At 39.1% G+C, this 26,343-nt stretch overlaps 1 protein-coding gene across 1 annotated transcript in view; it reads right to left on the bottom strand.

The window, feature by feature from the left end:
- Nucleotides 1–2,493: 2,493 nt before the first annotated feature.
- The window catches only part of LOC126416528 (zinc finger protein 771-like), a 151,920-nt gene continuing 128,070 nt past the window's right edge, over nt 2,494–26,343 (bottom strand). The window contains exons 3-4 of the mRNA XM_050084275.1: nt 20,487–20,936; nt 2,494–3,226 (exon numbers count right to left, since the gene is read on the bottom strand). Coding sequence (XP_049940232.1) covers nt 3,115–3,226; nt 20,487–20,936 — 562 coding nt within the window. The 3' untranslated portion in view covers nt 2,494–3,114. The remainder of the gene's footprint in view (nt 3,227–20,486; nt 20,937–26,343) is intronic.

The raw sequence follows: 26,343 nt of genomic DNA on the forward strand, positions 1-26,343 counted from the left end.
TATCGTCGTGACCAGTGGTGTTATTTCTACAGCAGTCTGAAACTTTAACTTTTATTATAATCACCCTGTATATCGACTGCCAAAAGTACACAAATACGGCATGCCACTGCGCCCAATTGTCAGCAATATTGGCACATCAATATACTCAATGGCCAAGTACTTGAAGAAACTGCTGTTCCTATACATGGGGAAGCGTATTCACCACATCTGCAACTTGGGACACTTCTTGCAATGTCTCAAGCAACTACATATCACAGAATCTGATATAAAGTTTAGTTGCAGAGAGGCACGAGGAGAAGACATCTGCACACGTGAGCTTTCTTTCTGCTGCTCCTGTTGGAGACTCAACATCTCCTCTGTACGGTTGGTGAGTAGCAATCTATCATTATAAAATATTTTCATTATTCCATCCTAGATTTTCCATTGTTTAATCTGATATAATGGTCAGTTTTGATGTGGTATCCTTGTTTGGAACTGATTGGAGAGGAATTTGACAATGCTCTGCTGGGACTGTTCAGGCATATACTAACTTCAACTTATTTTCTGTACGGGGGCCAATATTAAGAGCAGACAGAAGGGGTAGGTACGAGCAGCTCTTTGTCTCCGTAATGGGTTCATGGGGAGATTTGAAAATGAGGCATTAGGGATGACTAGATACAAACCCTCACGCTTCTTTAGGTATACGGGTGATATTTTTGTGATCTGGCCTCATGGTAGGGCTAGGATCAATGAGTTTCTGAAACATCTGAACTCACACCACCCAAATATTAAGTTCACCATGCAACTGGAAAATAATGGCCAATTTCTGTTTCTGGATGTACTTTTCAAATGGAGCGCAGATGGCTTCTTTGGCCTACACACACTGATTTATCCCTGCAAGCCAGCAGCTGTCACCACTCAGTCCAGAAGAACAGAGTTCTGTAGATGTTGGTTCACAGAGCATATACTTTGTCAGACACAGATAGTCTGACTGTGGAAATATAGCATCTACGACTAGTGTTCTGCAAGAATTGTTACACGGCCAAACAGATTTAGAAGGTCTTCAACCCGCCACATGATCTAGAAGAGCAAGAATGTGGCTTATCTGCCCTATGAAGGATCTATTTCTGCCAAAATCAGCAGGATTCTCAGGAAGCACAACATCAAGTACGTGTTCTATCCACCTAACAAAATAAGAGGTCTACTGGAAACTGTAAAAGTTGACCTGGGAATATGAAATGTAATATAACATGCCAATGTGGCATACGGTACATTGGCCAGACAACTGGGACAGTGGACATCAGATGGAAAGGACATGAGAGGCACACCCAACTAAGACAGGCAACTCAGTCAGCCATTGCCGAGCACTGTCTGGAACTCAATCACTCCATGAACTATGATGAAACAAGGGTTCTGGCACAGACCCCCCAGATACTGGGACAGTGTTATAAGAGAGTCTATATTGATATATGTGATGAACAACCTGATGAATCGAGACACTGGGTACCAACTCAATACAGCCTGGGAGCCTGCACTGGAGTTGCTGGAAACACAATAAGAGCAGCTTTAGAATCCCACAAAAAGAAGAATTGAGGGTGTGGACATGGGAAACAAACCCTAAATACAGCACCAGGTGAAGGTGACAGATCACAGAGCCCTTCCAGTGGGAGCAAATTACAAAGAGAATACCTGGAACCACAAAGGACTGACAACGGAATGCCAGCATGCAGACATGTGCATAGAACTGCAGATGCCACACCAGTATTTGGCCTGATGCACCAGGCCGAAGAGGGAATGCCTGAGAATGATTTTAGTGGGAGCAGACTGCAGAGAGAACACCTGGTACTGCAACAGACCAAGAATGAAATGCCTAAGGACGCTGCCAGTGGGAGTAGACCACAGATGGAACACTTGGAATCGACGATGGGGGGAGGAAGAGAGTAGCTATAAATACTAGACCCATTCCACTTGATGAGCAGTCTCAGGTAGCACCTGGAGTCATGCTGTTGAAATACCATGCAAGAATGATGCTGGTAACTGGCGGAGTACTCGACACCTCAAGATGGCAATACTCTCACTTCTTTAGAAGGCTTTTTTTCTTTTTTACTGGCTGTATGAGACATTGATAAGAGAGATGAATCTACTGCAGTATGTAGCACATAGCTCCACTCTTTGCTTTAGTTACTCTGAAATATAGTATGAGACAGAACAAAACAAAGTGTGAGGCACCTTGCGTGTTTTACAGCTGATATTTTCTTTTTATCTACTATTTGATTAACCACTGTAAAAGTTGCAGGTCTTTCCTTTCTTTTCGGTCTATAGTTGTGATAACTGTGAACTACTTCTACTGGTACCTTGAACTTTTTTTTTTACTTACACTCTCAGAGTTGCACCATATTACCTGTTTTCTCTTGTCTGCTCCACTGCTAATAACCTTGGCTGTAGTTTCTGAAAAAACTCACTTGGATATGCTTTGTCTCACTTTGTTTCTCCCACTTTCAAAGAAAAACAAAATCAATGGCCATAAATAATTATTTATTGTATTGTTGCCATTAGTTTGCAGAACTAGTAGAACTACAGTTACTGTTGTACCTTTTTCCTCAGCAAAACTTTTTATGTCCAGATAATTTCCAGCAACTTTTAAGTCATTACAGACCAGGTTATCTGTATGGTCCCCTGTGGCTACGGAAATTTTAGTATTTTGCATGCTATATGTGCACTTAGACTTGTATGTTACTGCAATCAAATGCCTGGAATATAAGCAAAAGAGGAGACATTCATCTGTCATTTATGATTTTGTGATTTGCAAAGAAATGTGGGGAAAGCTTTGCAAATCACAATGCTTGCTAGAGAAGAGAGGATTGTACCAAACTGTCTGATAATATATTATCACAGTGTGCCTAAATTACCTTGAAAATCTAGTAACACACAAGTGAATGGCTAATCAGTTGGTTTTTCTCTCTGTATCTCCAGCCTATTTAAGGGATAAGTACCCTTAACTTACAGTGATCAGTGCCTGTGTCATTACATGGACATCATTAAACACATCAGTAAATATGATGTAGTGTCGATGGTAACTGTTGCATTTTTCCACATTTTGTGTTGTGCTCTCACAACGACATGTGATCATCATTGTTAAGTAGAATGTTTTTCATGAAGGTGTGTCAGGAGGGTGTACAGCTGTGTGAAATGTGTGTTACACACAGGACAGGAGAAAGATCGCTCACTGCTGTGGGACTGCATGTGCCTGCAACAGAGTTAATACAACCTTTGTAAACATCATAGTGGAACACATAACAAAGAGATGTTGTTAAGTTGATAAATTAACATATGATACTGAAATATTATTCTAGGGCAGTAACTGTAAGGAGTTGTCATCTATCATTATCAGAAGTAACAATATCTGTCAGTAACCAGTAATATTAACATCAGTAAATTTCAATTACTGACATTTAATACTGACAACACTACATCCATGTAAATAATCTATGCAGTACCTTCGTGACAAAGTGAAACCTACAGATTCTTAGAATGTACATGGTGTAAGGGTACAGATATCGATCCTACACTTGAAGGATCTAATCTACCCTTACACGTCTTTGCTACAGCACTGTGGCATTGCTGACACAGATGCCCCATACCTCTAGAAGGGAGAGACTGGTGCCTGTAGATTGTTTGGCATGAAGGAGTGAGTCGGTTGAGCCAGAGCATGTTTGCAGGGCAGATCTCAAGTGCCCGTGTTTCCCGTGATCACACATAACAGTGAAGTATTTTGTGGAAAGATTATACAGCCCAAGCCATCACAAGAGTAGGATGCGTACGTGTGTGAGCAGAGTGAGAATTTTGAAGCACAGCATTAATTCCATATCAGGGTAGTTGTTATATAATGAAAAGATGATCAAACAGCAAGGAATCGGCAATAGTAAACTCATATAAGTTAGTGACAGATGAGTGACTGTAACTATAGTATGAATGTAATCTAAACAAGTGGGGACATGTTGCCTGAATTTAAAGTAGAATAAAATAGCTGTGTTTTACAAAAATGTTCACATATTGTAACCTCCTTCTTTATTATTAAAACATTTTGATAGGGAATGAATTATAGAACAGTGTACAAGAACAGGCAGGGCACTTGCTGTATACTCACAGTCAGAATTTTAATTAATGATGCATGTAGCTTGGGGTAAGTTGTTCTCTGAACCCTGGCTACTTGTGACAGTCCAGTGCTTAATATTTTCCAAAGAGCCAGGTTATAGCAATTAATAATCAACTAAAAATCAACAAATAGTATGGGGGCAGCTTAAAACTGACAAGAATATCAGATTAGTAAACAACATTAGTACTATCCTGGATGCACAGCCGAAAGATGATGGAATACAGAACACTGATTTTATATGTGTGAAAAGTAGAAATGGTTTTTATCTTCTACATATACATCTACACCCACATTATACTAACCACAGTACATATGTCTTGAGTGTGAGTTCTGCCCTTAATCGGTGCAGCATTTCACTTCACAGATCCCTCCTCTGGACACAGCATGAACTGCGAGAGTGCTGAGGTGTGATGGCATGTCAGAACCTTATGGGGCTGTTTCTTACAGGGATCAGTGGAAGTCTGCGTATTCAATGCACTTCTGAGTCAAGATGGCCATTGTCAACTAAGTAAGGCTTGGAACCCAGCTTTTAGTTTGCTCAAAGAACAGAATTAATAAAACCCTGTACCACTACTAGCCATTTCTTTCCAGTTCCACCTGCAAATGTAGTGAGGTAAAAATGATTGCCTATACAGCTCCATACAAGCCCCAATTTCTCTTCTCTTCTCTTCACAGTCCTTATGCGAGATGTACGTTAGTGGCAGAAGAATTAGTCAGCATTGAGCTGCAATTGCTGGATCTCTAAACACTTTCAAAAGTTTTTCGCAAAAAGAACATTGTCTTTCCTCCAGGAATTCCCATTTGAGTTTACAGAGCATGTCCACAATACTCACGTATTGACCAAAACCACTGACAACAAAACTAGTAGCAAGCCTCTGAACTGTTTTGATGTCTTCCTTTAATCAGACCTAGTGGGGATCCAAAACACTTGAACAATAGGGCCTACTCAAGAATGGATCACTCTATTGTTCTATGTGTGATCTACTTTATAGATGAGCTGCACTTTCCTAGAATTTTCTCAATAAACTGAAGTAGACTATTCACATTCCCTACTGCCAACTTTATGTGCGTGTTCCATTTCATATCGCTTTGCGATCTTATGCCTAGGTATTTAACCAATGCGACTGTGTATACCAGCACACCACACACTGTATTCAAACATGACAGGATTGTCTTCCTAATCATCTGCATTACCTTCAATTTTTCCATATTTAGAGCAAGCTGCCATTAATCTCATCATGCAGAAATTCTGTTTAAATCATCCAGTATCCTCCAGACATTCACTGATGACACTTTCCCATACACCACAGTATTATTAGCAAATAGTCACAGATTGCTCCTCATCCTGTCTATCAGATTGTTTATGTATACAGAGAACAAGAGTGGTTCTAGGCACTCCTGACAATACCATTGTCTCTGACATACACTTGCCATCCTGGACAATGTACCGGGTTCTATTATTTAAGTCTTCGACCCACCCAAATATCTGAGAACATATTCCGTATGCTCAGATTTTTGTTAAGAGTATGCAGTGGGGCACAGTTGTCAGTAACTAACGTATATGGAAGACTTAACATGCAAAAGTTTTTGACAAAGAGGAAATTGTTGCTGCCACAAAAGCAGACAGACAATGCATCATATATGGAAACTTAAGATAAACATAAATTACAACAAGCAAGTAGAAATGCAAAAATGGTCCCACAAAGTCAACATGAATTCATTCCCAAGGCTGCAGTGAATCCGGCCACAGTCATAAAGAAGCATGGGGAGCCACCTGATGGTTGGCACAATGTGGTCAGGTTGCAACAACTCGCACTATTTCCTCTACAGTTCCTGGCTGAAAGACTATGTGCTAATGTTTTTGTACACAACACACACCAGTGTATCCGTATGTAATAAAAGCACAACCTCATGCTGAAGGGTCCTCTGTAGCCAACAGCAGCACTCCATCCCAAATATAAATACAATTTCATAATGCAAAATAATTTCTCAAATGATCAGAAGCATGGCTCGGAGGTTTGTCCAGCCAGCTGTGTTGTACAAACAAAACAACTAAATTAAAACAGCATCCGTGGTTACTGAAGCTGCAATTTTAGTGCTAGTAATAGGAAAACCATCAACAACAATTTGGAGTATTGCCGAACTCAACGTGAGAGAGACAATGAACATACTCATTAGGGCAGTGTAGTGAAATTTAGTGTTAATGGGTTATGGCAGCAGATGAATGACGCACATGCCTCGGCTAACAGCATGACATCATCTGCAATGCCTCTCCTGGGCTTGTGACCAAATCGGTTGGACCCAAGGTGACTGGAAAACTATGGCCTGGTCAGATGAATCTCGATTTCAGTTGGTAAGAGCTGGTGATAGGGTTAGAGTGTAGCGTAGACCCCATGAAGCCAAAGACTCAAGTTGTCAACAAAGCACTGTGCAAGCTGGTGGTGGCTCCATAATGGTGTGGGCTGTATTTACATGGAATGGACTGGGCCTTTTGGTCAAACTGAACTGAGCACTGACTGGAAATAGTTATATTTGGCTACTTGGAGACCATTTGCAGGCAGTCATGGGCTTCATGTTCCCAAACAACAATAAATTTTTTATGGATGACAGTGCAGCTAGTCACATGGCCACAACTGTTCGCAAGTGGTTTGGAGAACATGCTGGACAATTCGAGTGAATGATTTGTCCACCAAGATCGTCTGACATGAATCCCAGTGAACATCATTGGGACATAGTCAAGAGGTCAATCTGTGCGCAAAATCCTCCAATGGCAACACTTTTGCATGTATGTATAGTTATAGATGTTGCCTGGCTCAGTCTTTCTGCAAGGGACTTCTGACACATGTTGGGTCCATGTCACATCGAGTTGCTGCACTACGCTGCAACAGGAGGTTTTACATGATGTCGGGAGGTATCCATGACTTTTATCACATCAATGCAGATTTAAAAATGTAGACTATGTCAGTAAAAATTTGAGGTAAATTGGTGAAAAACTTTTCAAGAGTTTTGCTAAAAATACTTCCCCTTTATACAGTATATACTTATATATGGTGTATATTTAAAAATATGTAGCCTAAGTTCCTCCAAATGTTCGTAAGAGTTACATGTAAAAATGTGAACTAATTCAGTTAAGAAATTTATAAAATTTTGGTAACAGCATTAAGCAATTACTTGTCTTTGCAAAGTAGTATAGATTTTATTTATATATTTATATACCACAAGTATCTTAATAATATATAGCCTATAACTGTCTGAAAAGTTATTACAGTATTGCATAAAAATTTGAAGGAAATCGGTCATGAACTTATCAAGATTTTTGCAAAAAACGGTTCCCATTTATACACATGTATATATATTTTTAATATATTTTATATATTTTATTTTTAAATATACATCATATATAAGTATATACTGTATAAAGAGGAAACATTTTTAGCAAAACTCTTGGACCTTGCCGTTGGTGGGGAGGCTTGGATGCGTCAGCGATACAGATAGCCGTACTGCAGGAGTAGGTTTAATAATGAATAAAAAAATAGGAATGCAGGTAAGCTACTACAATGGAGGGGTATCTGTTGAGAGGCCATACAAACGCGTGGTTCCTGAAGAGGGGCAGCAGCCTTTTCAGTAGTTGCAGGGGCAAAAAACAGTCTGGATGATTGACTGGTCTGGCCTTGTAACACTAACCAAAACGGCCTTGCTGTGCTGGTACTGCGAACGGTTGAAAGCAAGGGGAAACTACAGCCGTAATTTTTCCCGAGGGCATGCAGCTTTACTGTATGGTTAATGATGATGGCCTCCTCTTGGGTAAAATATTCCGGAGGTAAAATAGTCCCCCATTTGGATCTCCGTGCGGGGACTACTCAAGAGGACGTTATTATCAGGAAAAAGAAAACTGGTGTTCTACGGATCAGAGCATGGAATGTCAGATCCCTTAATCGGGCAGGTAGGTTAGAAAATTTAAAAAGGGAAATGGATAGGTTAAAGTTAGATATAGTGGGAATTAGTGAAGTTCAGTGGCAGGAGGAACAAGACTTTTGGTCAGGTGAATATAGGGTTATAAATTAGGGGTACTGCAGGAGTAGGTTTAATAATGAATAAAAAAATAGGAATGCAGGTAAGCTACTACAAACAGCATAGTGAACGCATAATTGTGGCCAAGATAGACACAAAGCCCAAACCTACTACATTAATACAAGATTATATGCCAACTAGCTCTGCAGATGACGAAGAAATTGAAGAAATGTATGATGAAATAAAAGAAATTATTCAGATAGTGAAGGGAGACGAAAATTTAATAGTCATGGGTGACTGGAATTCAGTAGTAGGAAAAGGGAGAGAAGGAAACGTAGTAGGTGAATAGGGACTGGGGCTAAGAAATGAAAGAGGAAGCCGCCTGGTAGAATTTTGCACAGAGCACAACTTAATCTTAGCTAACACTTGGTTCAAGAATCATAAAAGAAGGTTGTATACATGGAAGAAGCCTGGATATACTGACAGGTTTCAGATAGGTTAGATAATGGTAAGACAGAGATTTAGGAACCAGGTATAAATTGTAAGACATTTCCAGGGGCAGATGTGGACTCTGACCACAATCTATTGGTTATGGACTGTAGATTAAAACTGTAGCAACTGCAAAAAGGTGGGAATTTAAGGAGATGGGACCTGGATAAACTGAAAGAACAAGAGGTTGTACAAAGTTTCAGGGAGAGCATAAGGGAACAATTTACAGGAATGGGGGAAAGAAATACAGTAGAAGAATAATTGGGAAGCTTTGAGGGATGAAGTAGTGAAGGCAGCAGAGGATCAAGTAGGTAAAAGAAGAGGGCTAGTAGAAATCCTTGGGTAACAGAAGAAATATTGAATTTAATTGATGAAAGGAGAACATATAAAAATGCAGTAAATGAAGCAGGCAAAAAGGAATACAAACGTCTCAAAAATTAGATCGACAGGAAGTGCAAAATGGCTAAGCAGGGATGGCTAGAGGACAAATGTAAGGATGTAGAGGCTTATCTCACTAGTGGTAAGATACATACAGCCTACAGGGAAATTAAAGAGACCTTCAGAGAAAAGAGAACCACTTGCATGAATATCAAAAGCTCAGATGGAAACCCAGTTCTAAGCAAAGAAGGGAAAGCAGAAAGGTGGAAGGAGTATATAGAGGGTCTATACAAGGATGATGTACTTGAGGACAATATTATGGAAATGGAAGAGGATGTAGATGAAGATGAAATGGGAGATATGATACTGCGTGAAGAGTTTGACAGAGCACTGAAAGACCTGAGTCGAAACAAGGCCCCGGGAGTAGATAACATTCCATTAGAACTACTGACAGCCTTGGGAGAGCCAGTCCTGACAAAACTCTACCATCTGGTGAGCAAGATGTATGAGACATGCGCAATTCCCTCAGACTTCAAGAAGAATATAATAATTCCAATCCCAAAGAGAGCAAGTGTTGACAGATGTGAAAATTACTGAACTATCAGTTTAATAAGTCACAGCTACAAAATACTAACGCGAATTCTTTACAGACAAATAGAAAAACTAGTAGAAGCTGACCTCGGGGAAGATCAGTTTGGATTCCATAGAAATATGGGAACACGTGGGGCAATACTGACCCAACGATTTATCTTCGAAGCCAGATTAAGGAAAGGCAAAACTACGTTTCTAGCATTTGTAGACTTAGAAAGCTTTTGACAATGTTGTCTGGAATACTCTCTTTCAAATTCTGAAGGTGGCAGGGGTAAAATACAGGGAGTGAAAGGCTATTTACAATTTGTACAGAAACCAAATGGCAGTTATAAGAGTTGAGGGGTATGAAAGGGGAAGCAGTGGTTGGGAAGGGAGTGAGACAGGGTTGTAGTCTCTCCCTGATGTTATTCAATCTGTATAGTGAGCAAGAAGTGAAGGAAACAAAAGAAAAATTCGGAGTAGGTATTAAAATCCATGGAGAAGAAATAAAAACTTTGAGGTTCGCCGATGACATTGTAATTCTGTCAGAGACAGCAAAGGGCTTGGAAGAGCAGTTGAACGGAATGGATAGTGTCTTGAAAGGAGGAGGATATAAGATGAACATCAACAAAAGCAAAACGAGGATAATGGAATGTAGTCGAATTAAGTCAGGTGATGCTGAGGGTATTAGATTAGGAAATGAGACACTTAAAGTAGTGAAGTAGTTTTGCTATTTGGGGAGCAAAATAACTGATGATGGTCAAAGTAGATAGGATATAAAATGTAGACTGGCAATGGCAAGGAAAGCGTTTCTGAAGAAGAGAAATTTGTTAACATCCAGTACTGATTTAAGTGCCAGGAAGTCGTTTCTGAAAGTATTTGTATGGAGTGTAGCCATGTATGGAAGTGAAACATGGACGATAAATAGTTTAGACAAGAAGAGAATAGAAGCTTTCGAAATGTGGTGCTACAGAAGAATGCTGAAGATTACATGGGTAGGTCACATAACTAATGAGGAGGCCTTGAATAGGATTGGGGAGAAGAGAAGTTTGTGGCACAACTTGACTAGAAGAAGGGATCGATTGATAGGACATGTTCTGAGGCATCAAGGGATCACCAATTTAGTATTAGAGGGCAGCGTAGAGGGTAAAAATCGTAGAGGGAGACCAAGAGATAAATACACCAAGCAGATTCAGAAGGATGTAGGTTGCAGTAGGTACTGGGAGATGAAGAAGCTTGCACAGGATAGAGTAGCATGGAGAGCTGCATCAAACCAGTCTCAGGACTGAAGAAAACAACAACACAACATTGGATGTCACAGCCTAGATAAATATCTGAGATCAGTTTCAAAATTACAGCTACCAGGAAAGTCTGATGTCTCACACAAGGAGTGATGTATAGCCTCAGTTGTACAATTTCTAATAATTACAAAAAACAGCGGAGACAGCTTTTGGTTTAAAAGAGTTTAATTGGGGCTGTAGTTTACCTCCACTGATGTATAATATTTAGAGTTCGACAGAGGGGATGGATATCAATGACAAGATTCACAGTTGACTTTGCTCTCCCAGTTGAAACTGCAGAAGGTTTTGAAAATTTATTGTTGAGTGGACATAGTGATTTATGTGGAGCACAAACAAAGACGGCCATAAAATAATCAGCAGTATCAGAAATGAAAACAGCTTGGTAAACTATACAGCTTGAGGAGATAAAATGAAACACTTTAAATAATGCTGTTATCTACACAAAAGACCACAAAAGCTGGTGAAGCTAGCAGTGAGAAAAATTAAGAGAATGATCAGAAACTAGAAAAGGATTTGAAATGTTTGTGGTGAAGGACATCAAAAATTGAATGGAAAAATAAAACATAAATGAAAAAGTATTGGTCAGAATACATAACAAAAGAAGTTAATTGGGAACCCAGACTAAAAGCAACAAAACATTTGTGGGATGTAGAGTGCAGTACTCTGTTACAGTGAGATAGTAAGGATAAGAAACAATTTCAGTGTATTATATAAATGTTCCGTTCAACAGACATAATAGATGTTCTGATACGAAAGGATTAATACACAATAGAAAAAAGTAACACAACGGATGGAAGAACAAAGTTCACCAATTAATTCTCTCTCTCTCTCTCTCTCTCTCTCTCTCTCTCTCTGTCTGTCTGTCTTGTGAAAGAAAGTTTATAGAACTGCTGGCGAATAATCATGTTGAGAAAGTTTTTAGTATTGGCAATAGGCACATACAATGGGATGTGTACTTCACAGTGGTTTGCGGGTTACAGATGTAGATGTAGATAGAAAAGTACACAAAACTATCCTGGTTTTTGGTATATTACCTCCTTTCTTGGCAATGAGAGAGGGATAGATTGGGGACAGTTGGAAATGAAGGGTACTTCACTCAAACCACAGCATGAGAGTTTTCTAAAGTCAGTGTTCTTTTTCATACAAGTAAATTTATAATTTGTCATAATGACTAACCTCATAACTCACTGTTACAGAATAGTTACTTATTGTGATGCACGGAAAGTATTGGTTAAGAATCACAAATTATTTAGGAATAAAAGAGGCAACTCACCTAAAGGCAGAAGGGCTGTGTTGTTGAGATATACACACACACATAAGGTACAGAGCTTTTGGAAAGTAATTCCCTTCTCAAGCTGCAGGGAGACAGGTGTGTGTGTGTGTGTGTGTGTGTGTGTGTGTGTATTTCTCCTACAGCTTGAGAAGGGAATTCCATTCCTTATTTACTTATTGTAATGGAGATAGTTAAATATTTATCAGTATTTATCAGTTACCATGAATAATAATCAAGTATCACTCAAATCTCATCACCAGTTGGTACAGTTGTGTGATATGTAGATTAAATATTTAGAGCAATATCACTATTAGAAAAACATCTGTAACATAATCACCTGGACTCTGGAAACTGAACAAGTTACTGTACAACTATATTGGCACATACTGTGCATCATCTGCCACTGTGTAACATTGATAGTCATTGGTAAATGACCTGCAGGTCATCAGTTTGACTCTCATCATTCACAATTATTTATCATCTGGCAGTTATGATTTCCAGAATACTTTGGGACTTACCTGTTTATGAAATACTGTAAATTTCTAAAACATTCTTTTATAAATATAATTAGGAGAAATCTCTGCAGAGGCAGACAGTTCAGCTCTGTGTGTACTTTCATGAGATCAGTAAATGTGCTTTCAGTGTGAAGTGATAGTTCTTGTTGATGACTTGCTGTCATAACTGGTAATTCATTTAAGATTCTAAAAGACACAGTTTGGAAGAGTCATAGGGTGTCTTGGACACTGACACTGCCATAGCTTCAATAAGGCTACATGGAGCCTTCACCTTAATGAGAAGGAATCCAAATACAAACAGCACATAAAAGTAATTTTTGTCCACAATGGATGCAGTTGAACTCTATGACAGTTTCTTTATAGGGTGTAGAATAATAACCACTACCAGAAACAACAGAAGGTGATTTTATTTAACACATGACAGGTTTTGGGTTTGCTCTCATTTTCAGGTGGTTTACATCCATTTACAAATTTCTGTTTGAGTTGTGTCTATTAGGTCATCATCACATTATTTGCTTTTTATTTAAACGGTGAGCTCCAGCACTGAATATGGAGACATGTAAATGAATGTAAACCACCTGAAGATGGGTGCAAGATCCCAACAAAATGGTTAATGAGATCTGACCTTGTCATAATAATTGCAGCAGCTGGGATGACATGATGTGTCTTGTCAGCACCTACTTTTACTTCTACGATACAATCCAGAAGAGTTTTGATAACCACAATGAAAAGCTCAAGAGGTGGGGCAAACTTCCAGTGGGAATAAAGCAAACATTTGGTGACAACCAACAGCAGGTCTTCATAAGTGAAGAACAATTGAGAGACAGAGCCCAGCAGCAGGGGAAGGTAACACATTTGTTTACACGAAGTGATACTGGACACACAGTAAACCTGACTACAAAGGAGGCTGAATAAGTTTCAGACTAATGAAGGATGTCACTAGGGATGTGTATCACAGAATACTGTCGACATATATCAACACAACAGAGAACTTCATTAAGTGACATCAATTAGTTAAGTCAAGATTTTCATTTATCATTGACACCAATCTCAATAAGGCAGACTGACTCAGGAAAGGCATCAAAAACCCTGGGCTTAAGCTGCAACCACCAGGTAAGTTCTTGATAACATACATTCAGGTGGCTCCAATACCAATTCAAAAGCTGCGCACAAAAAGGACACTTGGAGAATGAAAGAAATATACCAGTATGTTTCTGTTGTGGACGACTTGAACACATTATATGTTATTGTAAAGAAAGTAGATTATTTGATGACCATTATGCTGCAAGACAATAAACATCAGGCCAACTCTGTCCACGTATTTGGGCCTGCTGGTCTAGTGATAAAGAGTGTACCTGGAAACTGAAAGATTGCAGGATCAAATCCTGGCCAGACCACCGACTTTTCAATCTGTCTTTAACCTAGCCTTCACCTCCCAATGACATCAAAATTTACCAGGAATGACACATGGCTCAGGTTCCATATGAAAATGTAGGTCTCCTTTTCCGTGGTAGGATTACTGTGGCAGTTTGTGGACACAGAGGTTGCTGCAATGACATACAACTGAAAGACTTGCACAAGACCGGTAAGCAACAATGAATATTTCACTTGACATTTGGTAATTGCAGATGACTACAGCCGACTTGTGTGGCAAAAACCTATCTCCTTACCCTGGTTGAGGCTGCTTTCCAATTTGCTGCAGTAATTTAATTCACTGTGGAGTGGTTTCAGCTGCTTTTCGTCACCAAAACAATGAGAACTAAACAAGACGTTGTGCTATGTAGGTGATGCCATCACATTTTGCTGAAGATTGCACATGGAAAATACACCATCAAGAACACGCCTTGAAGGACCACTGTCAAAGGGCAGAACACAACCCTTTTTGAATTTCCAGTTTTAGTGGAATGCAGCCATAATGGTGTCCTTGAATGTGAATTACTGTAGGCATCACAAGCAATAACAAAATGTCGAAAATGTAAATACTCGATTGACGAAGACACTCCAACAAGTTCATACAACAATGGTTGCTTTGGGCAACTGTCTACCACAGAAAACACATTCTTATGCCACCACCATCAATGGGATGAGTTGTGGTTAACAGTCTGGATGCTCAGTTAAAATGTGAAACTCTAGATAACTGCTAAATGTTACACACTTTCAAAAAAGAAAATATATATGAAAATGGGAATCATAACCCTCAAAAGTCAGCAGGGAGAGGGAGCTGTGGGTCACCAACTGCCACGAACAGCTGCAACTCACCCGTCGAACCTATCCAGCAGGGTCAGCTCAGTACCATCAATGAAGACTCATGCTACTCTACTATTACCAATTACCCACTGAAGGAAACCACTATCCAGCCACCAACAGATTCTGCCTTGATTGAGGAACAATGTTGCTGTCTGTAGGGTATTCTCTGTCAATTTTGGGTGCAGACAAGGCAGATCAGACAAACTAAAGTGAAACACCAAATACACACTGGGGATCAATCCCGCCCCCCCCCCCCCCCCCCCCCCAAAAAAAAAATCTGTCGCCACTCATATTGGCTGTCTCCAGCTGAATAATGAAAAATACAGAAGAAGTGAAGAAGATGTTGTGAAGTGACATCATTCAGCAATCACATTGTCCTCCTCTGTGGTCCTAGTGAAGAAGGAAGATACTACATAGTTTTTCTGTGTTGATTATGAGCGGCTGAACAACCTCATCAGAAAGGATGTATACACATTGCTTCAAACTGATCGCATTTTGGATCAGCTGAAGGGAGGGAAGTATATCTCCACTACAGATACCCAAACTGACCACTGGCAGATTGAGGTTGACACAGATGACTGGAAAAAGAAGTCTCTCATAACACCTTACGAGTTCAAAGATATTCCATCTGGTCCATGCGGCAATCCAGCCACCTTTGAACACAGTTGGACAATATGCTTCAACATCTAACCTGTTTGACAACAGTGATGAATTGTGTCCTTGATGCACGTTACTGCCTAAATCTGAAAAATGACTCTTCATTGCCCAAGGAAAAAGAATCTTGGGGTGACAAGTTAACTATTTATTTATTTTCAAGTTCCATGGATACTCTATGTGAGTGTATCACTAGGGTGTAGAATGTGTGAGATTATTACAATAATAACTCTATGCAAATGGTCATGAGGCTTACAAGCTAAATCATATGTAAACAGATATACGAGGTTCAAGTGTCCAAATAACAACACAGATTATAGTAGTAATGATGGTTACACAAACAAATTATAAGGCTTACATTAGAATTCATACAAAAAGCATTTTGTCAACAACTGATATACCAGAGCTATATAGTCATTTCTTATAGGAATGCTTAAAATTAAACACATTTCACTAATTATTACACATTGTCGGAAAATTCTTGTAAAGAACAGAAAGAACTATTTAAAAGATAAAGCTACTTTTTTGAATTCAGTCTTATCCCCAATAACTGATATAACATGGCCTGGAAGTTTATCATATAATTTTATGCTTGAATAATGTACTCTTTTCTGAAGTTTGCTGAGATTTTTTATATCTTTGTAAGATCATGTTTATTTCTTGTATTATTATCATGATATTCACTGCTTGTTCTGTAAATTGTATTATTATTGTTAACAAAGCAATTTAGTGAAAATATGCATTGGCTTGGCATGATAAGAATCCCCAGTTGTTTGAATAAATTTCTGTAAGAGCATCTAGGGTGCATTCTACCCATAATAACTAAAAAGTGTCTTTCCTGATCCAGAAAACGTGAGACCCATAACAGATTTTCCAAGCCCTTGACAGATTCTTGAAGTGACAGACTACTGTGGAATGTGATTTAACTACAGCTGCTTTGTAAAGGATTTCATTTGCAAGGTACAATCACAACAAGAACTAATGTAGGGAGACATCTAATTTTTATGGAGGTAGGAGAAAGAAAGATCTTTCTGTATCCTTAAAGAGGTATTGAAATCTTCATCAGCCGTGACACTTTTCGATGAGATGTCTTAGCTGTATACAAAAATGGATGCAAACAAAGGCTATCAACTGCATTTCATTAAGCCCAAGAAAGGAATCTTACAATGGTGGTGATATCACACTCATTGTTACATTAACAAACATTGAAGCTGAGTAAAGTGAAAAGCCAGCATTTTCGAAGACCAAAGAGGCCTTGGAGAAGAAAGACTTTGTCAAAGGAGAATTCAGGTTAATACATAGAACATTTTATAAAAGGAATTACAAGCCAATGGAACACAAATGGTTGCTAATCATCCAAGCTGTTTTCAGCCTGTGTTACTGGCACATTTTCATAATATTCCAACATCAGGTCACTTGAGTTTTGCAAAGACCCATGACAGAACTGGAAACTGTTTATCACTGGGCATGTCTCTACTGGTATGTCAAATATGATGTAAGTTACTGTAGGGAACACTAGTGATGGAATTATAGTCCTCAGTTACCCCCAGGAGATCTGTTACTAGTTCTTCCTGCAGTTGCTACATTTCCCTGGATTTAAATTGACCTCTTGGTGAGATTTCGTAAGTCAACAAATGGGAATAAATGGTCAGTAGTGTGCAGTACATATCTCACCAGCTGTGCTGTCCCCAAGCCTGTACTGACTGCAGAAGCTCCAGAAATTGCAATACTTCTTGTCAAAGGAATAAGTCTGACACATGGAACACCACAACTAATAATATCTGATTGTGGAAGAATACATCAGTCAACCTTAGTGTCAGAAGCAATTTAACAAAGCAACATTGTTCATAGGAGAATGATTACCTACCACTTACAGATGAACTGCCACATGGAATTTTCTAATAGGATGCTGGCAGATATGCTCTTGATGTACATTAACTTCAGACATAGAGGCTGGGCTACAATATTGCTTGTCGTGACATTCACATACAACATAACAAAGCAACACACTACAGGTACTGTGCCTTTTCCCTGAATCGCAGTAAAGAGGCTGACACAACAATGGATACTTAGATTCCATTTCAATTTGGCTATCACGAGCTAATCACCACAACTGAAGAAGTAAGACAGCTGGCATGTGTAACAATCTTGTACAGGATAAGGATCTCGGATGCTGTAAAGACAAACACACTATCGTTTAAGATAGAGGACTGCAGCACCATTCCCCCATTCAATTATCGAACAAACGAAAGGATGGCTGACGTAGTGTTTAGTGTATCTGGAATTGTAAAACAGTTAAGATCCTTAGACGCCAGAAAGGCATCTGGCCCAGACGGTATCCCTGTAAGATTATATGTTGACTATGCTACAAATATAGCTCCATTCTTAACCGTCATCTATCAGAGATCATTGGAACGGTGGAAAGTTCCACAGGACTGGAAGAAGGCCCAGGTCATAGCAATCTATAAAAAGGGTAGAAAATCATACGCACATAATTACCGGCCAATTTCACTGACATCGATTTGCTGTAGAATCATGGAACATATTTTGAATTCAGACATAATGATCTTTCAGGACTCTGAGAAGCTCATCTGCAGAAACTAGCATGGTTTTAGGAAACAGCGGTCATGCGAGACATAGCTGGCCCTATTTGTGCCTGATATACAACAGGCTCTAGATACCGGCTCCCAGGTTGATGCCATATTTCTCGACTTTCGAAAGGCGTTCGACTCAGTTCCGCATCATAGCTTGCTACACAAAGTGCGCGCTTACGGTCTATCCAATGACATATGCGGTTGGATAGAAAGTTTTCTAACAGACAGGGAGCAGTATGTCATCCTGAACGGGTAACTTCAACAGAAACAAGAGTAACTTCAGATGTGCCCCAGGGCAGTGTAATAGGTCCTCTGCTTTTTATGATTTACATAAACGATCTGGTTGATGGTACTGACAGCGGCCTTAGACTGTTTGCTGATGATGCTGTAGTCTATAGGAAAGTAGAATCACACGAAAGATGTGAACAAATCAATGAGGATTTGCAGAAAATAAATGTGTGGTGTAATGACTGGCAGTTACCTCTCAATATTAGTAAGTGTAACCTACTGCGTATAACAAGGCAAAAATCCCCATTAATGTATGAGTACAAAATAAATGATCAGTCTTTGGAAGCGGTAACATCCGTCAAGTATCTGGGTGTGACTATTCGAAATGATCTCAAATGGAATGATCAGATTACACAAGTAACGGGTAAGGCAAACTCTAGATTGCGGTTTATTGGTAGAATCCTGAAGTGATACAGTTCTTCAACAAAGGAAATAGTTTACAATACTTTAGTTCGTCCAGTCTTAGAGTATTGTTCGTCTGTATGGGACCCTTGCCAGTTGGGTCTGATTCAAAAGATTGAGAAGGTCTAAAGAAGAACGGCAAGATTCGTGACTGGTACATTTAGCCATCGCGAGAGCGTTACAGATCTCATAGAAAGTTTGAAGTGGGACACACTTGCAGATAGACGATGCGCTAAACAGTAGGGGCTACTCACTAAATTCTGAAATCCAATCTTCACCGAGGATGTAGAGCATATATTATTACCACCAACTTTCAAATCGCGTTATGATCATCATTCAAAGTTTAGGGAAACAAGAGCTCATACTGAGGCGTTCAGACGGTCGTTTTTCCCTTGCGCGATCCGCGTGTGGAACAGGGGGGGAAATATGACTTTGGCGCGAATTGTGCCCCCCGCCACACACTGCTTGGTGGCTGGTGGAGTATATATGTAGATGTAGATGAGGTATAAGCTATATTCTAAGGGACCTAGTATGGATTTTTACACCTGTGGAAAAGGTGGAACTTTCAGAAAAAGTATTAAAGAGCTACTTTGGCCTGTACTGAATCACATATTGCTTGTCAGAAATCATCTGTGAAGTTCAGTTTGATATCCATCAGCACAGTCATACAAAAGATCACTGTCTAGATAAAAATCCAGGAAGCACACAGGTCATTTTTCTGTGAGAGAAGGGAGCAATGTCATGCTCTCTATGGTATCTGCATTGATAAAGCCATTAAAGTTACTTGCCGGTGAATGCATGTCAACTGTTGAATTTCCGCCATTTCCGGTAATGTATCATTTGATACTGCATTTGTGATTTCTATGTGGAATTGAGAATTTTTTACATATGGAATATTTTAATTTATGAAAACATTCTATGTATGAGCAAATAGGAACGCACACTCTCATTAGGCATGCAGTTAAGCTTGAAGAGTACTTTTGTGTGAGATCAATAAACGTTTCCCGTGTGAAGTGTTCATTCTATAATTGAAGATACTGCTCTTGTAATTAGTAATTGATTTCAGGTAGAGATTTTAAAAATAACCACACAGCACAATGATGTATCACGCAAGTAGTGGGTAAAATAATTTATCATAAACAGATTAATTTCTCACACAACTTAAACCATTACTGGCATTCAGCATCACTTGTTGTGTTGAGGCTAGTGGTCTAGTAGCACAGTGTGTGCCTGGAAACCATGATGTCATGGGATAAAATCCCAGACAAACTACAGAACTTTTTAATCTGCCTTTAATCAAGCCATCACCTCTCAATGATGTGAGGAGTCATCAGGAATGACACATGGTTCAGATTCCATATTAACCTGTAGGTCCCCTTTTCCTTGTTGGACGCCAAAGTGGCATCCAATTGAAAGACTTGCACCAGGTCACTGAGACAATGAAATTAAATATTATCGCTCCTCACAAAGAGTATCTGAAGAACAACATTCGAGAAAAATGAGACTGCAACATGATAAGTGATGGTGCAAGAAAATGTGAAAGGTAACTTCTTATCTTTTATGTGTGCCTGTTCTACCGTGAACGTAACAGCAACTTATACATTAGATATAAAAGTCAGATGAAGTTACCTTTGGAGATGCGTATTCTGGCCAAATGCCTTCCCACACTGGGCCAGCGGACAAAGATACGGGCGGTCACCAGTGTGTATTCTCTCATGTTTACGCAAGTGATCAATACGGGAGAATCTTCGCCCACAACCTGCTTGAGAACACACATGGGGACGTTCACCAGTATGTGTGAGAAAGTGCTGGTCAAGATGCTGTGCGCGAACAAATCGTTTCCCACATCTAGGGCATGTGTAAGGTCGAGTGTTGTAGCCTTCATGAGATCGGCGGTGCCTGGCTAAGTTATCAGAGCGTGAGAAACTCTTGCCACAATCAGGACAGGTGTGGTTCGATTGGTTTTGTTCCAATTCCTCATCTGTGCTCTCATTCTCCAGCTTCACCTCCACAAGAAAGGGTGGCAGAGCTTCATGAGTCTCTTCTTCATCTAAGTCATTACTATCCTCCCACAGGAACCTGGAAATAAATACCAACAGATGAAACTACATAAAAAGTATTGCAGACTACAGAGCAAGACAAGTTTTATATGGCATTTACCTAGCAGAATAACAGGTTTTCAGGATAATCTGTCAGCAGGATTATATGATACCTTTCCAATAAGCACACCTATTTTTTTCTGCTGTAGAAATGGAATTACTCTGGATACAAAGTTTGAATATCAACTTATGTATATTATAACAAGAAAAACAATCAATTATTGATAAAATTATTTAATTTAATAGATATAAAAAATCTACTCACCAAGCAGTGGCAGAACACACACATAAAAGACCGTTGTGATTGGCAAACTTCTGGAGCCAGGGGTTCCTTCTTCAGGCAGAATGGTTGAAGGGGAAGCAAGAAGGGTGAAGGAAAAGTGCTGGAGAGATCTATGAAAAGGGGAAAGTTACCCAGAACCGTGGGCTGGAGGAGACTTACCATATGGGATGAGAAGGTAATACTCTAGACTCTCCTTCTCATCTGTAAGTCTCCCCTAGATTAGATTACATTAGTTCTTGTTCCATAGATCATGAATACGACACTTCGTAATGATGTGGAACATGCCTCAGTTTGGGTGACTTTCCCGTTTTCTTCTGCCTGAAGAAGGTGCCTCTGGCACCGAAAGCTTGCCAATCACAACAGTCTTTTATGTGTGTGTTTTGCCGTTGCTTAGTGAGTAAACTTATGTATACTGACACTGTACTTTCAGTTAACCCACAAGCTATTGTGCCTTGTAACGTGCTACCATTGAAAAATCTTACTGAAGGAGCTACCCAGTCAGAAGTCACATTTCCTTCTCAATGAAGTAGAAGAAATTGAGTGAAGGGGACTAAATGATGAACTATACGAAACTGTAGGTATTAGGTGGTAAAGGTTGTTGATTTGAAGCAAAATAAATTATATTTGAGGTGAATTTTAGTTTTTATTCAAAACACTCTTCTTGTCACATTACACAACCACTTGATTTAACAGTCTCAAAATCTGTTTGTTGTGCAGCCCTTAATGTGATGATCAAAATAAAGTTATTGCTTGCAGGTTTTCAGCTGCAATTAATTCTGTAAATGTTAGCAGTTCCAGTTTACTGTAATATATTCACATATCTTGATGATCTTCTGACTAATGATCACAGAAGTGGTATTACATTCAAATGTTCTATGTTTTTATGTTACCTTTCTGCCATGTTTCACACCCACAAGAATCATCTCATTTTTGGGTCTATGGAATGAAAACTGAATCTAACCTAATCTAATCTTGGTTCCAAAACTGTGACAATATTCAGTATACTGTATTTACTTTCAAACTTAAGGTTGCAAAGGTAATTCATTACTTACAAAATAATTATATATGTGCATTATTCATAAGATTTAATATCTCAAAACAAGACTTATTTTCCTTTTGTTCTTTTACTGTTCATAACTGCAAACATTGTATTTTAAAGTCTCAATCCAACTTGATGAAAGTTAAGATCCTTCCTCTAAAATTGTGATCTAACACTTTTTGACATTTGGAAAAGCTGTAACACATTTTTCACTTACAATTTCAATTTTTAAAATATTCTGAAGACACATAACACCTATCCAAGAAAACAGCCTAATAAATATGTTGTCTGAACAGCATGATATAGGAACAAGAGAAGACTTCTCACCAAATATGAAACAAACTTATTTACCAACTTATTGTCCTTTTAGCTCAATGTATTTTATTCAATGGTCTTCCAATGAGCAGATTCCATTTCTTAAGTCTATGTTCAGGAAATCTCAAAAATTTCCATATACAGCTGTCAAAACCTTTTCATTTGCTTCAAAAATTCCAGTCACAAATATCTTTAGATTTGGGAATAAGTGAAGTCAGAGCTGTCAAATCTGGTTTTCAGGTCAGCTGTTCCTACAATCTGAACTTCACTTCCCTCAGGTTTCCTTAACTTAAGCACCTTCACAATTAATTCCATTTGTTGTGTCTAGACAAGACAGCCTAGACACAATGAGAGGAAGCCGAAAGGCACGCGCTACGCTCACGCAGATGGGCGTGAGGTCTGAAACAGGATACGTAATGAATGCTATAAAGAAAAGTACGTAGCTTCTGTAATACTTAACTTTAATCCATCCTTTTGGTACATCTGGAGATTGTGGCGATACAAGGGAGACTCTTTAGATACATGCAATGTTACTAATGGCACCTTGCTAGGTCGTAGCCATTGACTTAGCTGAAGGCTATTCTAACTATCGGCTCGGCAAAGGAGCGAGGCTTCGTCCATGTAGTCGCTAGCAAAGTCGTCCGCACGACTGGGGCGAGTGCTAGTCCGTATCTCGAGACCTGCCTTGTGGTGGCGCTCGGTCTACGATCACACAGTGGCGACACGCGGGTCCGACATGTACTAATGGACCACGGCCGATTTAAAACTACCACCTAGCAAGTGTGGTGTCTGGCGGTGACACCACACCATTCACCTGATGAAGATTATTTTCTTTCTTTCAGTGACCGTTCTGGTCTTTCCTCACATATTTTGTTCCACTTGGTTCAAAAGATGTAATACTATTACTCAAGTTACTGTTACACCTTTGGCAAGGTAGTCAATAAAAATAATTCCCTATAAATCCCAGAAAACACAGCCCATAACCTCTCCACACATGAAATCAACACTGGCTTTTTGCAGCACCATCAGCTTCCACCTACTGCTTTAAATGGTATATCATGTCTAGTTGGAAGTTGTGGACCAACACCTTGGCACAAAGCTCTTTTTAAAAGGACCAAGCACTACTGAAAACTTCATTTCCATGCCCACTACACAAAGTTTTGCATAGTTAGCTGTGCCAAGTCACAAGGCAACAACCTCACGGTAGAATTCAGGGCTGCTGCAGAGTATCACAGCCTCGGCTTGTTGAGCAAGCATTCCCATGTACTTACTGATAACAACCCTGGGGTACGTGGTTTCTCCTGGTCTGTGATTTAGACTTTATTGTTACCTGCTATTAAGATTGGTTTGCTAGACTTGCCTGTCTGCCTATTGTAGTTACTGTCTTTGCTCACCATTAGCCAACACTCATGTTTTCGGTGAATGAATCAACAGCGTATTGGTGCACTGAGAACACGGTTCGTATTCAAATGCTTCCCAAATGGTACTACAATGTTTTCCTCCACTAACGTGTGAGTTATTTAACAAAATTCCAAAGTATTGTGGTGGTCAAGAGGCATCCACTTGCAGCAGTTTTTCATTTTGTGTATTCCCAGAAGAGTCAGAAACTATTACTTTCTGTGATTTATTTATTAATAATTTGTGCTTAATAAAATCTGTGTTGTTGGAGAAGCAGACTTATAATAGTTACAGTTTTGGAATGTTCTTTTATATACACCGTCTTGAAGAAAAGTGTGGCCATATCAGAGTCCAGTCACCAATTATTCAACTGCTGAAAATGGAGGAGCAGGTTTGTTACACAGCCTGCTCAAATGCACTTCTGTTCACAATAAAAGTAAAATAAGTAAATAAAAATAAAACAAGTACACATGGCAGCATGTTGTTACACATTAGTTACCTGAACAAAACACATGCAACGTGACTACTTAGCAAGGTTGTCAAAAAACTTTTCAGAAGAACAAGTTGACACTTGACTTACACTACTGCACAGGCACCAACATAAAAGAAAGTAAAATTTCATTGTTTTCAATGTCATCTCTGTGTCTAACCGAAGGCTTTTCATCTTGCCTTCATGCTTATTTTTTGTAACGAAATTGTGTACAACCTTACATCTGGATGATGCTACTTTAACATGGCACTAGGAATGCTGACTCTGTCGGTGCTCCAGTGCTCGTGCACCCTCTCCAAACTTTTTTTGGGGTGTTCAGTAACCACACAAAGTCAGGAATGAAAATAAAACAGAAAAAAAAATAGAAGTTGGGGAACAATTCAAAACTGTCAACTATGCCAGTTTTGACACTGTGGCCTCATGTTGGCCCATGCAAGCATGGCCTAAAACTTCTCACTCCTCCAGAAACAACTCACATGTGTTCAGCACTAGCCTCTCACGAAAACATCATGAAAGCTCTCAAACATTACGTCCAATGGGCAACAGGTGCCAGAGACTTAAAACGCTGGTTTTGTGTCAATCAATATTCACTCACTCAGTACTGTTCTTTGTGGAGGAGTAAATTTGTACTGTGTAGCACGGTATGATTTAGATGAAACCAATGACATCTGTCAACAAGAGCAAGTTTCGATTTGCTTTATTTTTTGGTTTCTATAATACTGAATCTACTGTAGCTGAAGTATTGTTGACTATGTTAATGTATGTTCTCACTTGTTTTTCTCTAGATGTCAAGTCACGCAGAAGTATTGCTACTGACTGAGCTGCAAATATGACTGATGCTTTCTCTGGGTTGCAAGCAGAAATCAGAGGAACTGAGCAACAACTTCTTCATATTAACTGTCTGGCTCTTTCTTTGAACTTTGTGACTCAAGAGACAATGCAAAATGTGACCATGGTGAGAGATACCTTTCAAATGTGACAGAAATGTTCAATTTTGCACACGGGCCCCTCAAGTGACTAGCAAAAGAGTCTCTGCAAGCTGCCCAACATGTTAGTTTTATTTGTCCTGTAGCTCTCTGGCCTTTTTGCACTGTAAGGTGGTGCTGTAGAATAAGTTTGCTGAAAACTGTTTTCCAGAATACGAACACATAATTTCGTTCTTCGAGGAACTAATGTTCAAAAAAATTGGACGCCGGTGCTAAAGCTAAACATTTCTTATATTTTGTGTTCTTTTGTATTTGTCTTTGTTACAACATTTCTCATCCCAGTTTTAAAGCCAGTTGAAATTGTGAACGCTTTTCTAAAAAATTCTCTCTACAGCTCCAAATGGCCATGGACAATAATAATAGTGTCCAAGATGTTGTGAAGTTATCTCAAATTGATGACAGTTTTAATGAAGTATGAAACTCTTGTTTGAAACTATCCAAAAAATTCGACATCAGAGACCCAAAACCTCCAAAAATTTGAAAGATTTCGCAAACCTTGATGATGGCGCTCTACCCTGTGCTTTTGACAGCACCCATGATTATTGCTAGATAATTTATTTTCAGGTTTTAGATATTGTGATTTACTGTTTCAAGTATCAATTTTTTAAAGTTCCTCTGACTCTTCTTCAAACAAATAGAAACATTTCTTCTTTCCAAAACAAAAGATTGCATTTATCTAGTAGAATTTTATTAGGATGACTTTGAGCCAGAGAGATTAACTTTGCACAGAAACATGATGTTAGATGAGTGTAAATCTAAAAATTATTTCATTGGAAGTACAGATGACTTAGTGATCTTCTGTTCCTCAAACATGCATGTCGGTGAATTGATTCCAGAGGTGATGTATTTGATAAAGATCACTTTAGCTATATGAGC

The sequence above is a fragment of the Schistocerca serialis genome, chromosome 8, assembly GCF_023864345.2.
Source record: "Schistocerca serialis cubense isolate TAMUIC-IGC-003099 chromosome 8, iqSchSeri2.2, whole genome shotgun sequence".
Lineage (NCBI taxonomy): Eukaryota > Metazoa > Arthropoda > Insecta > Orthoptera > Acrididae > Schistocerca > Schistocerca serialis.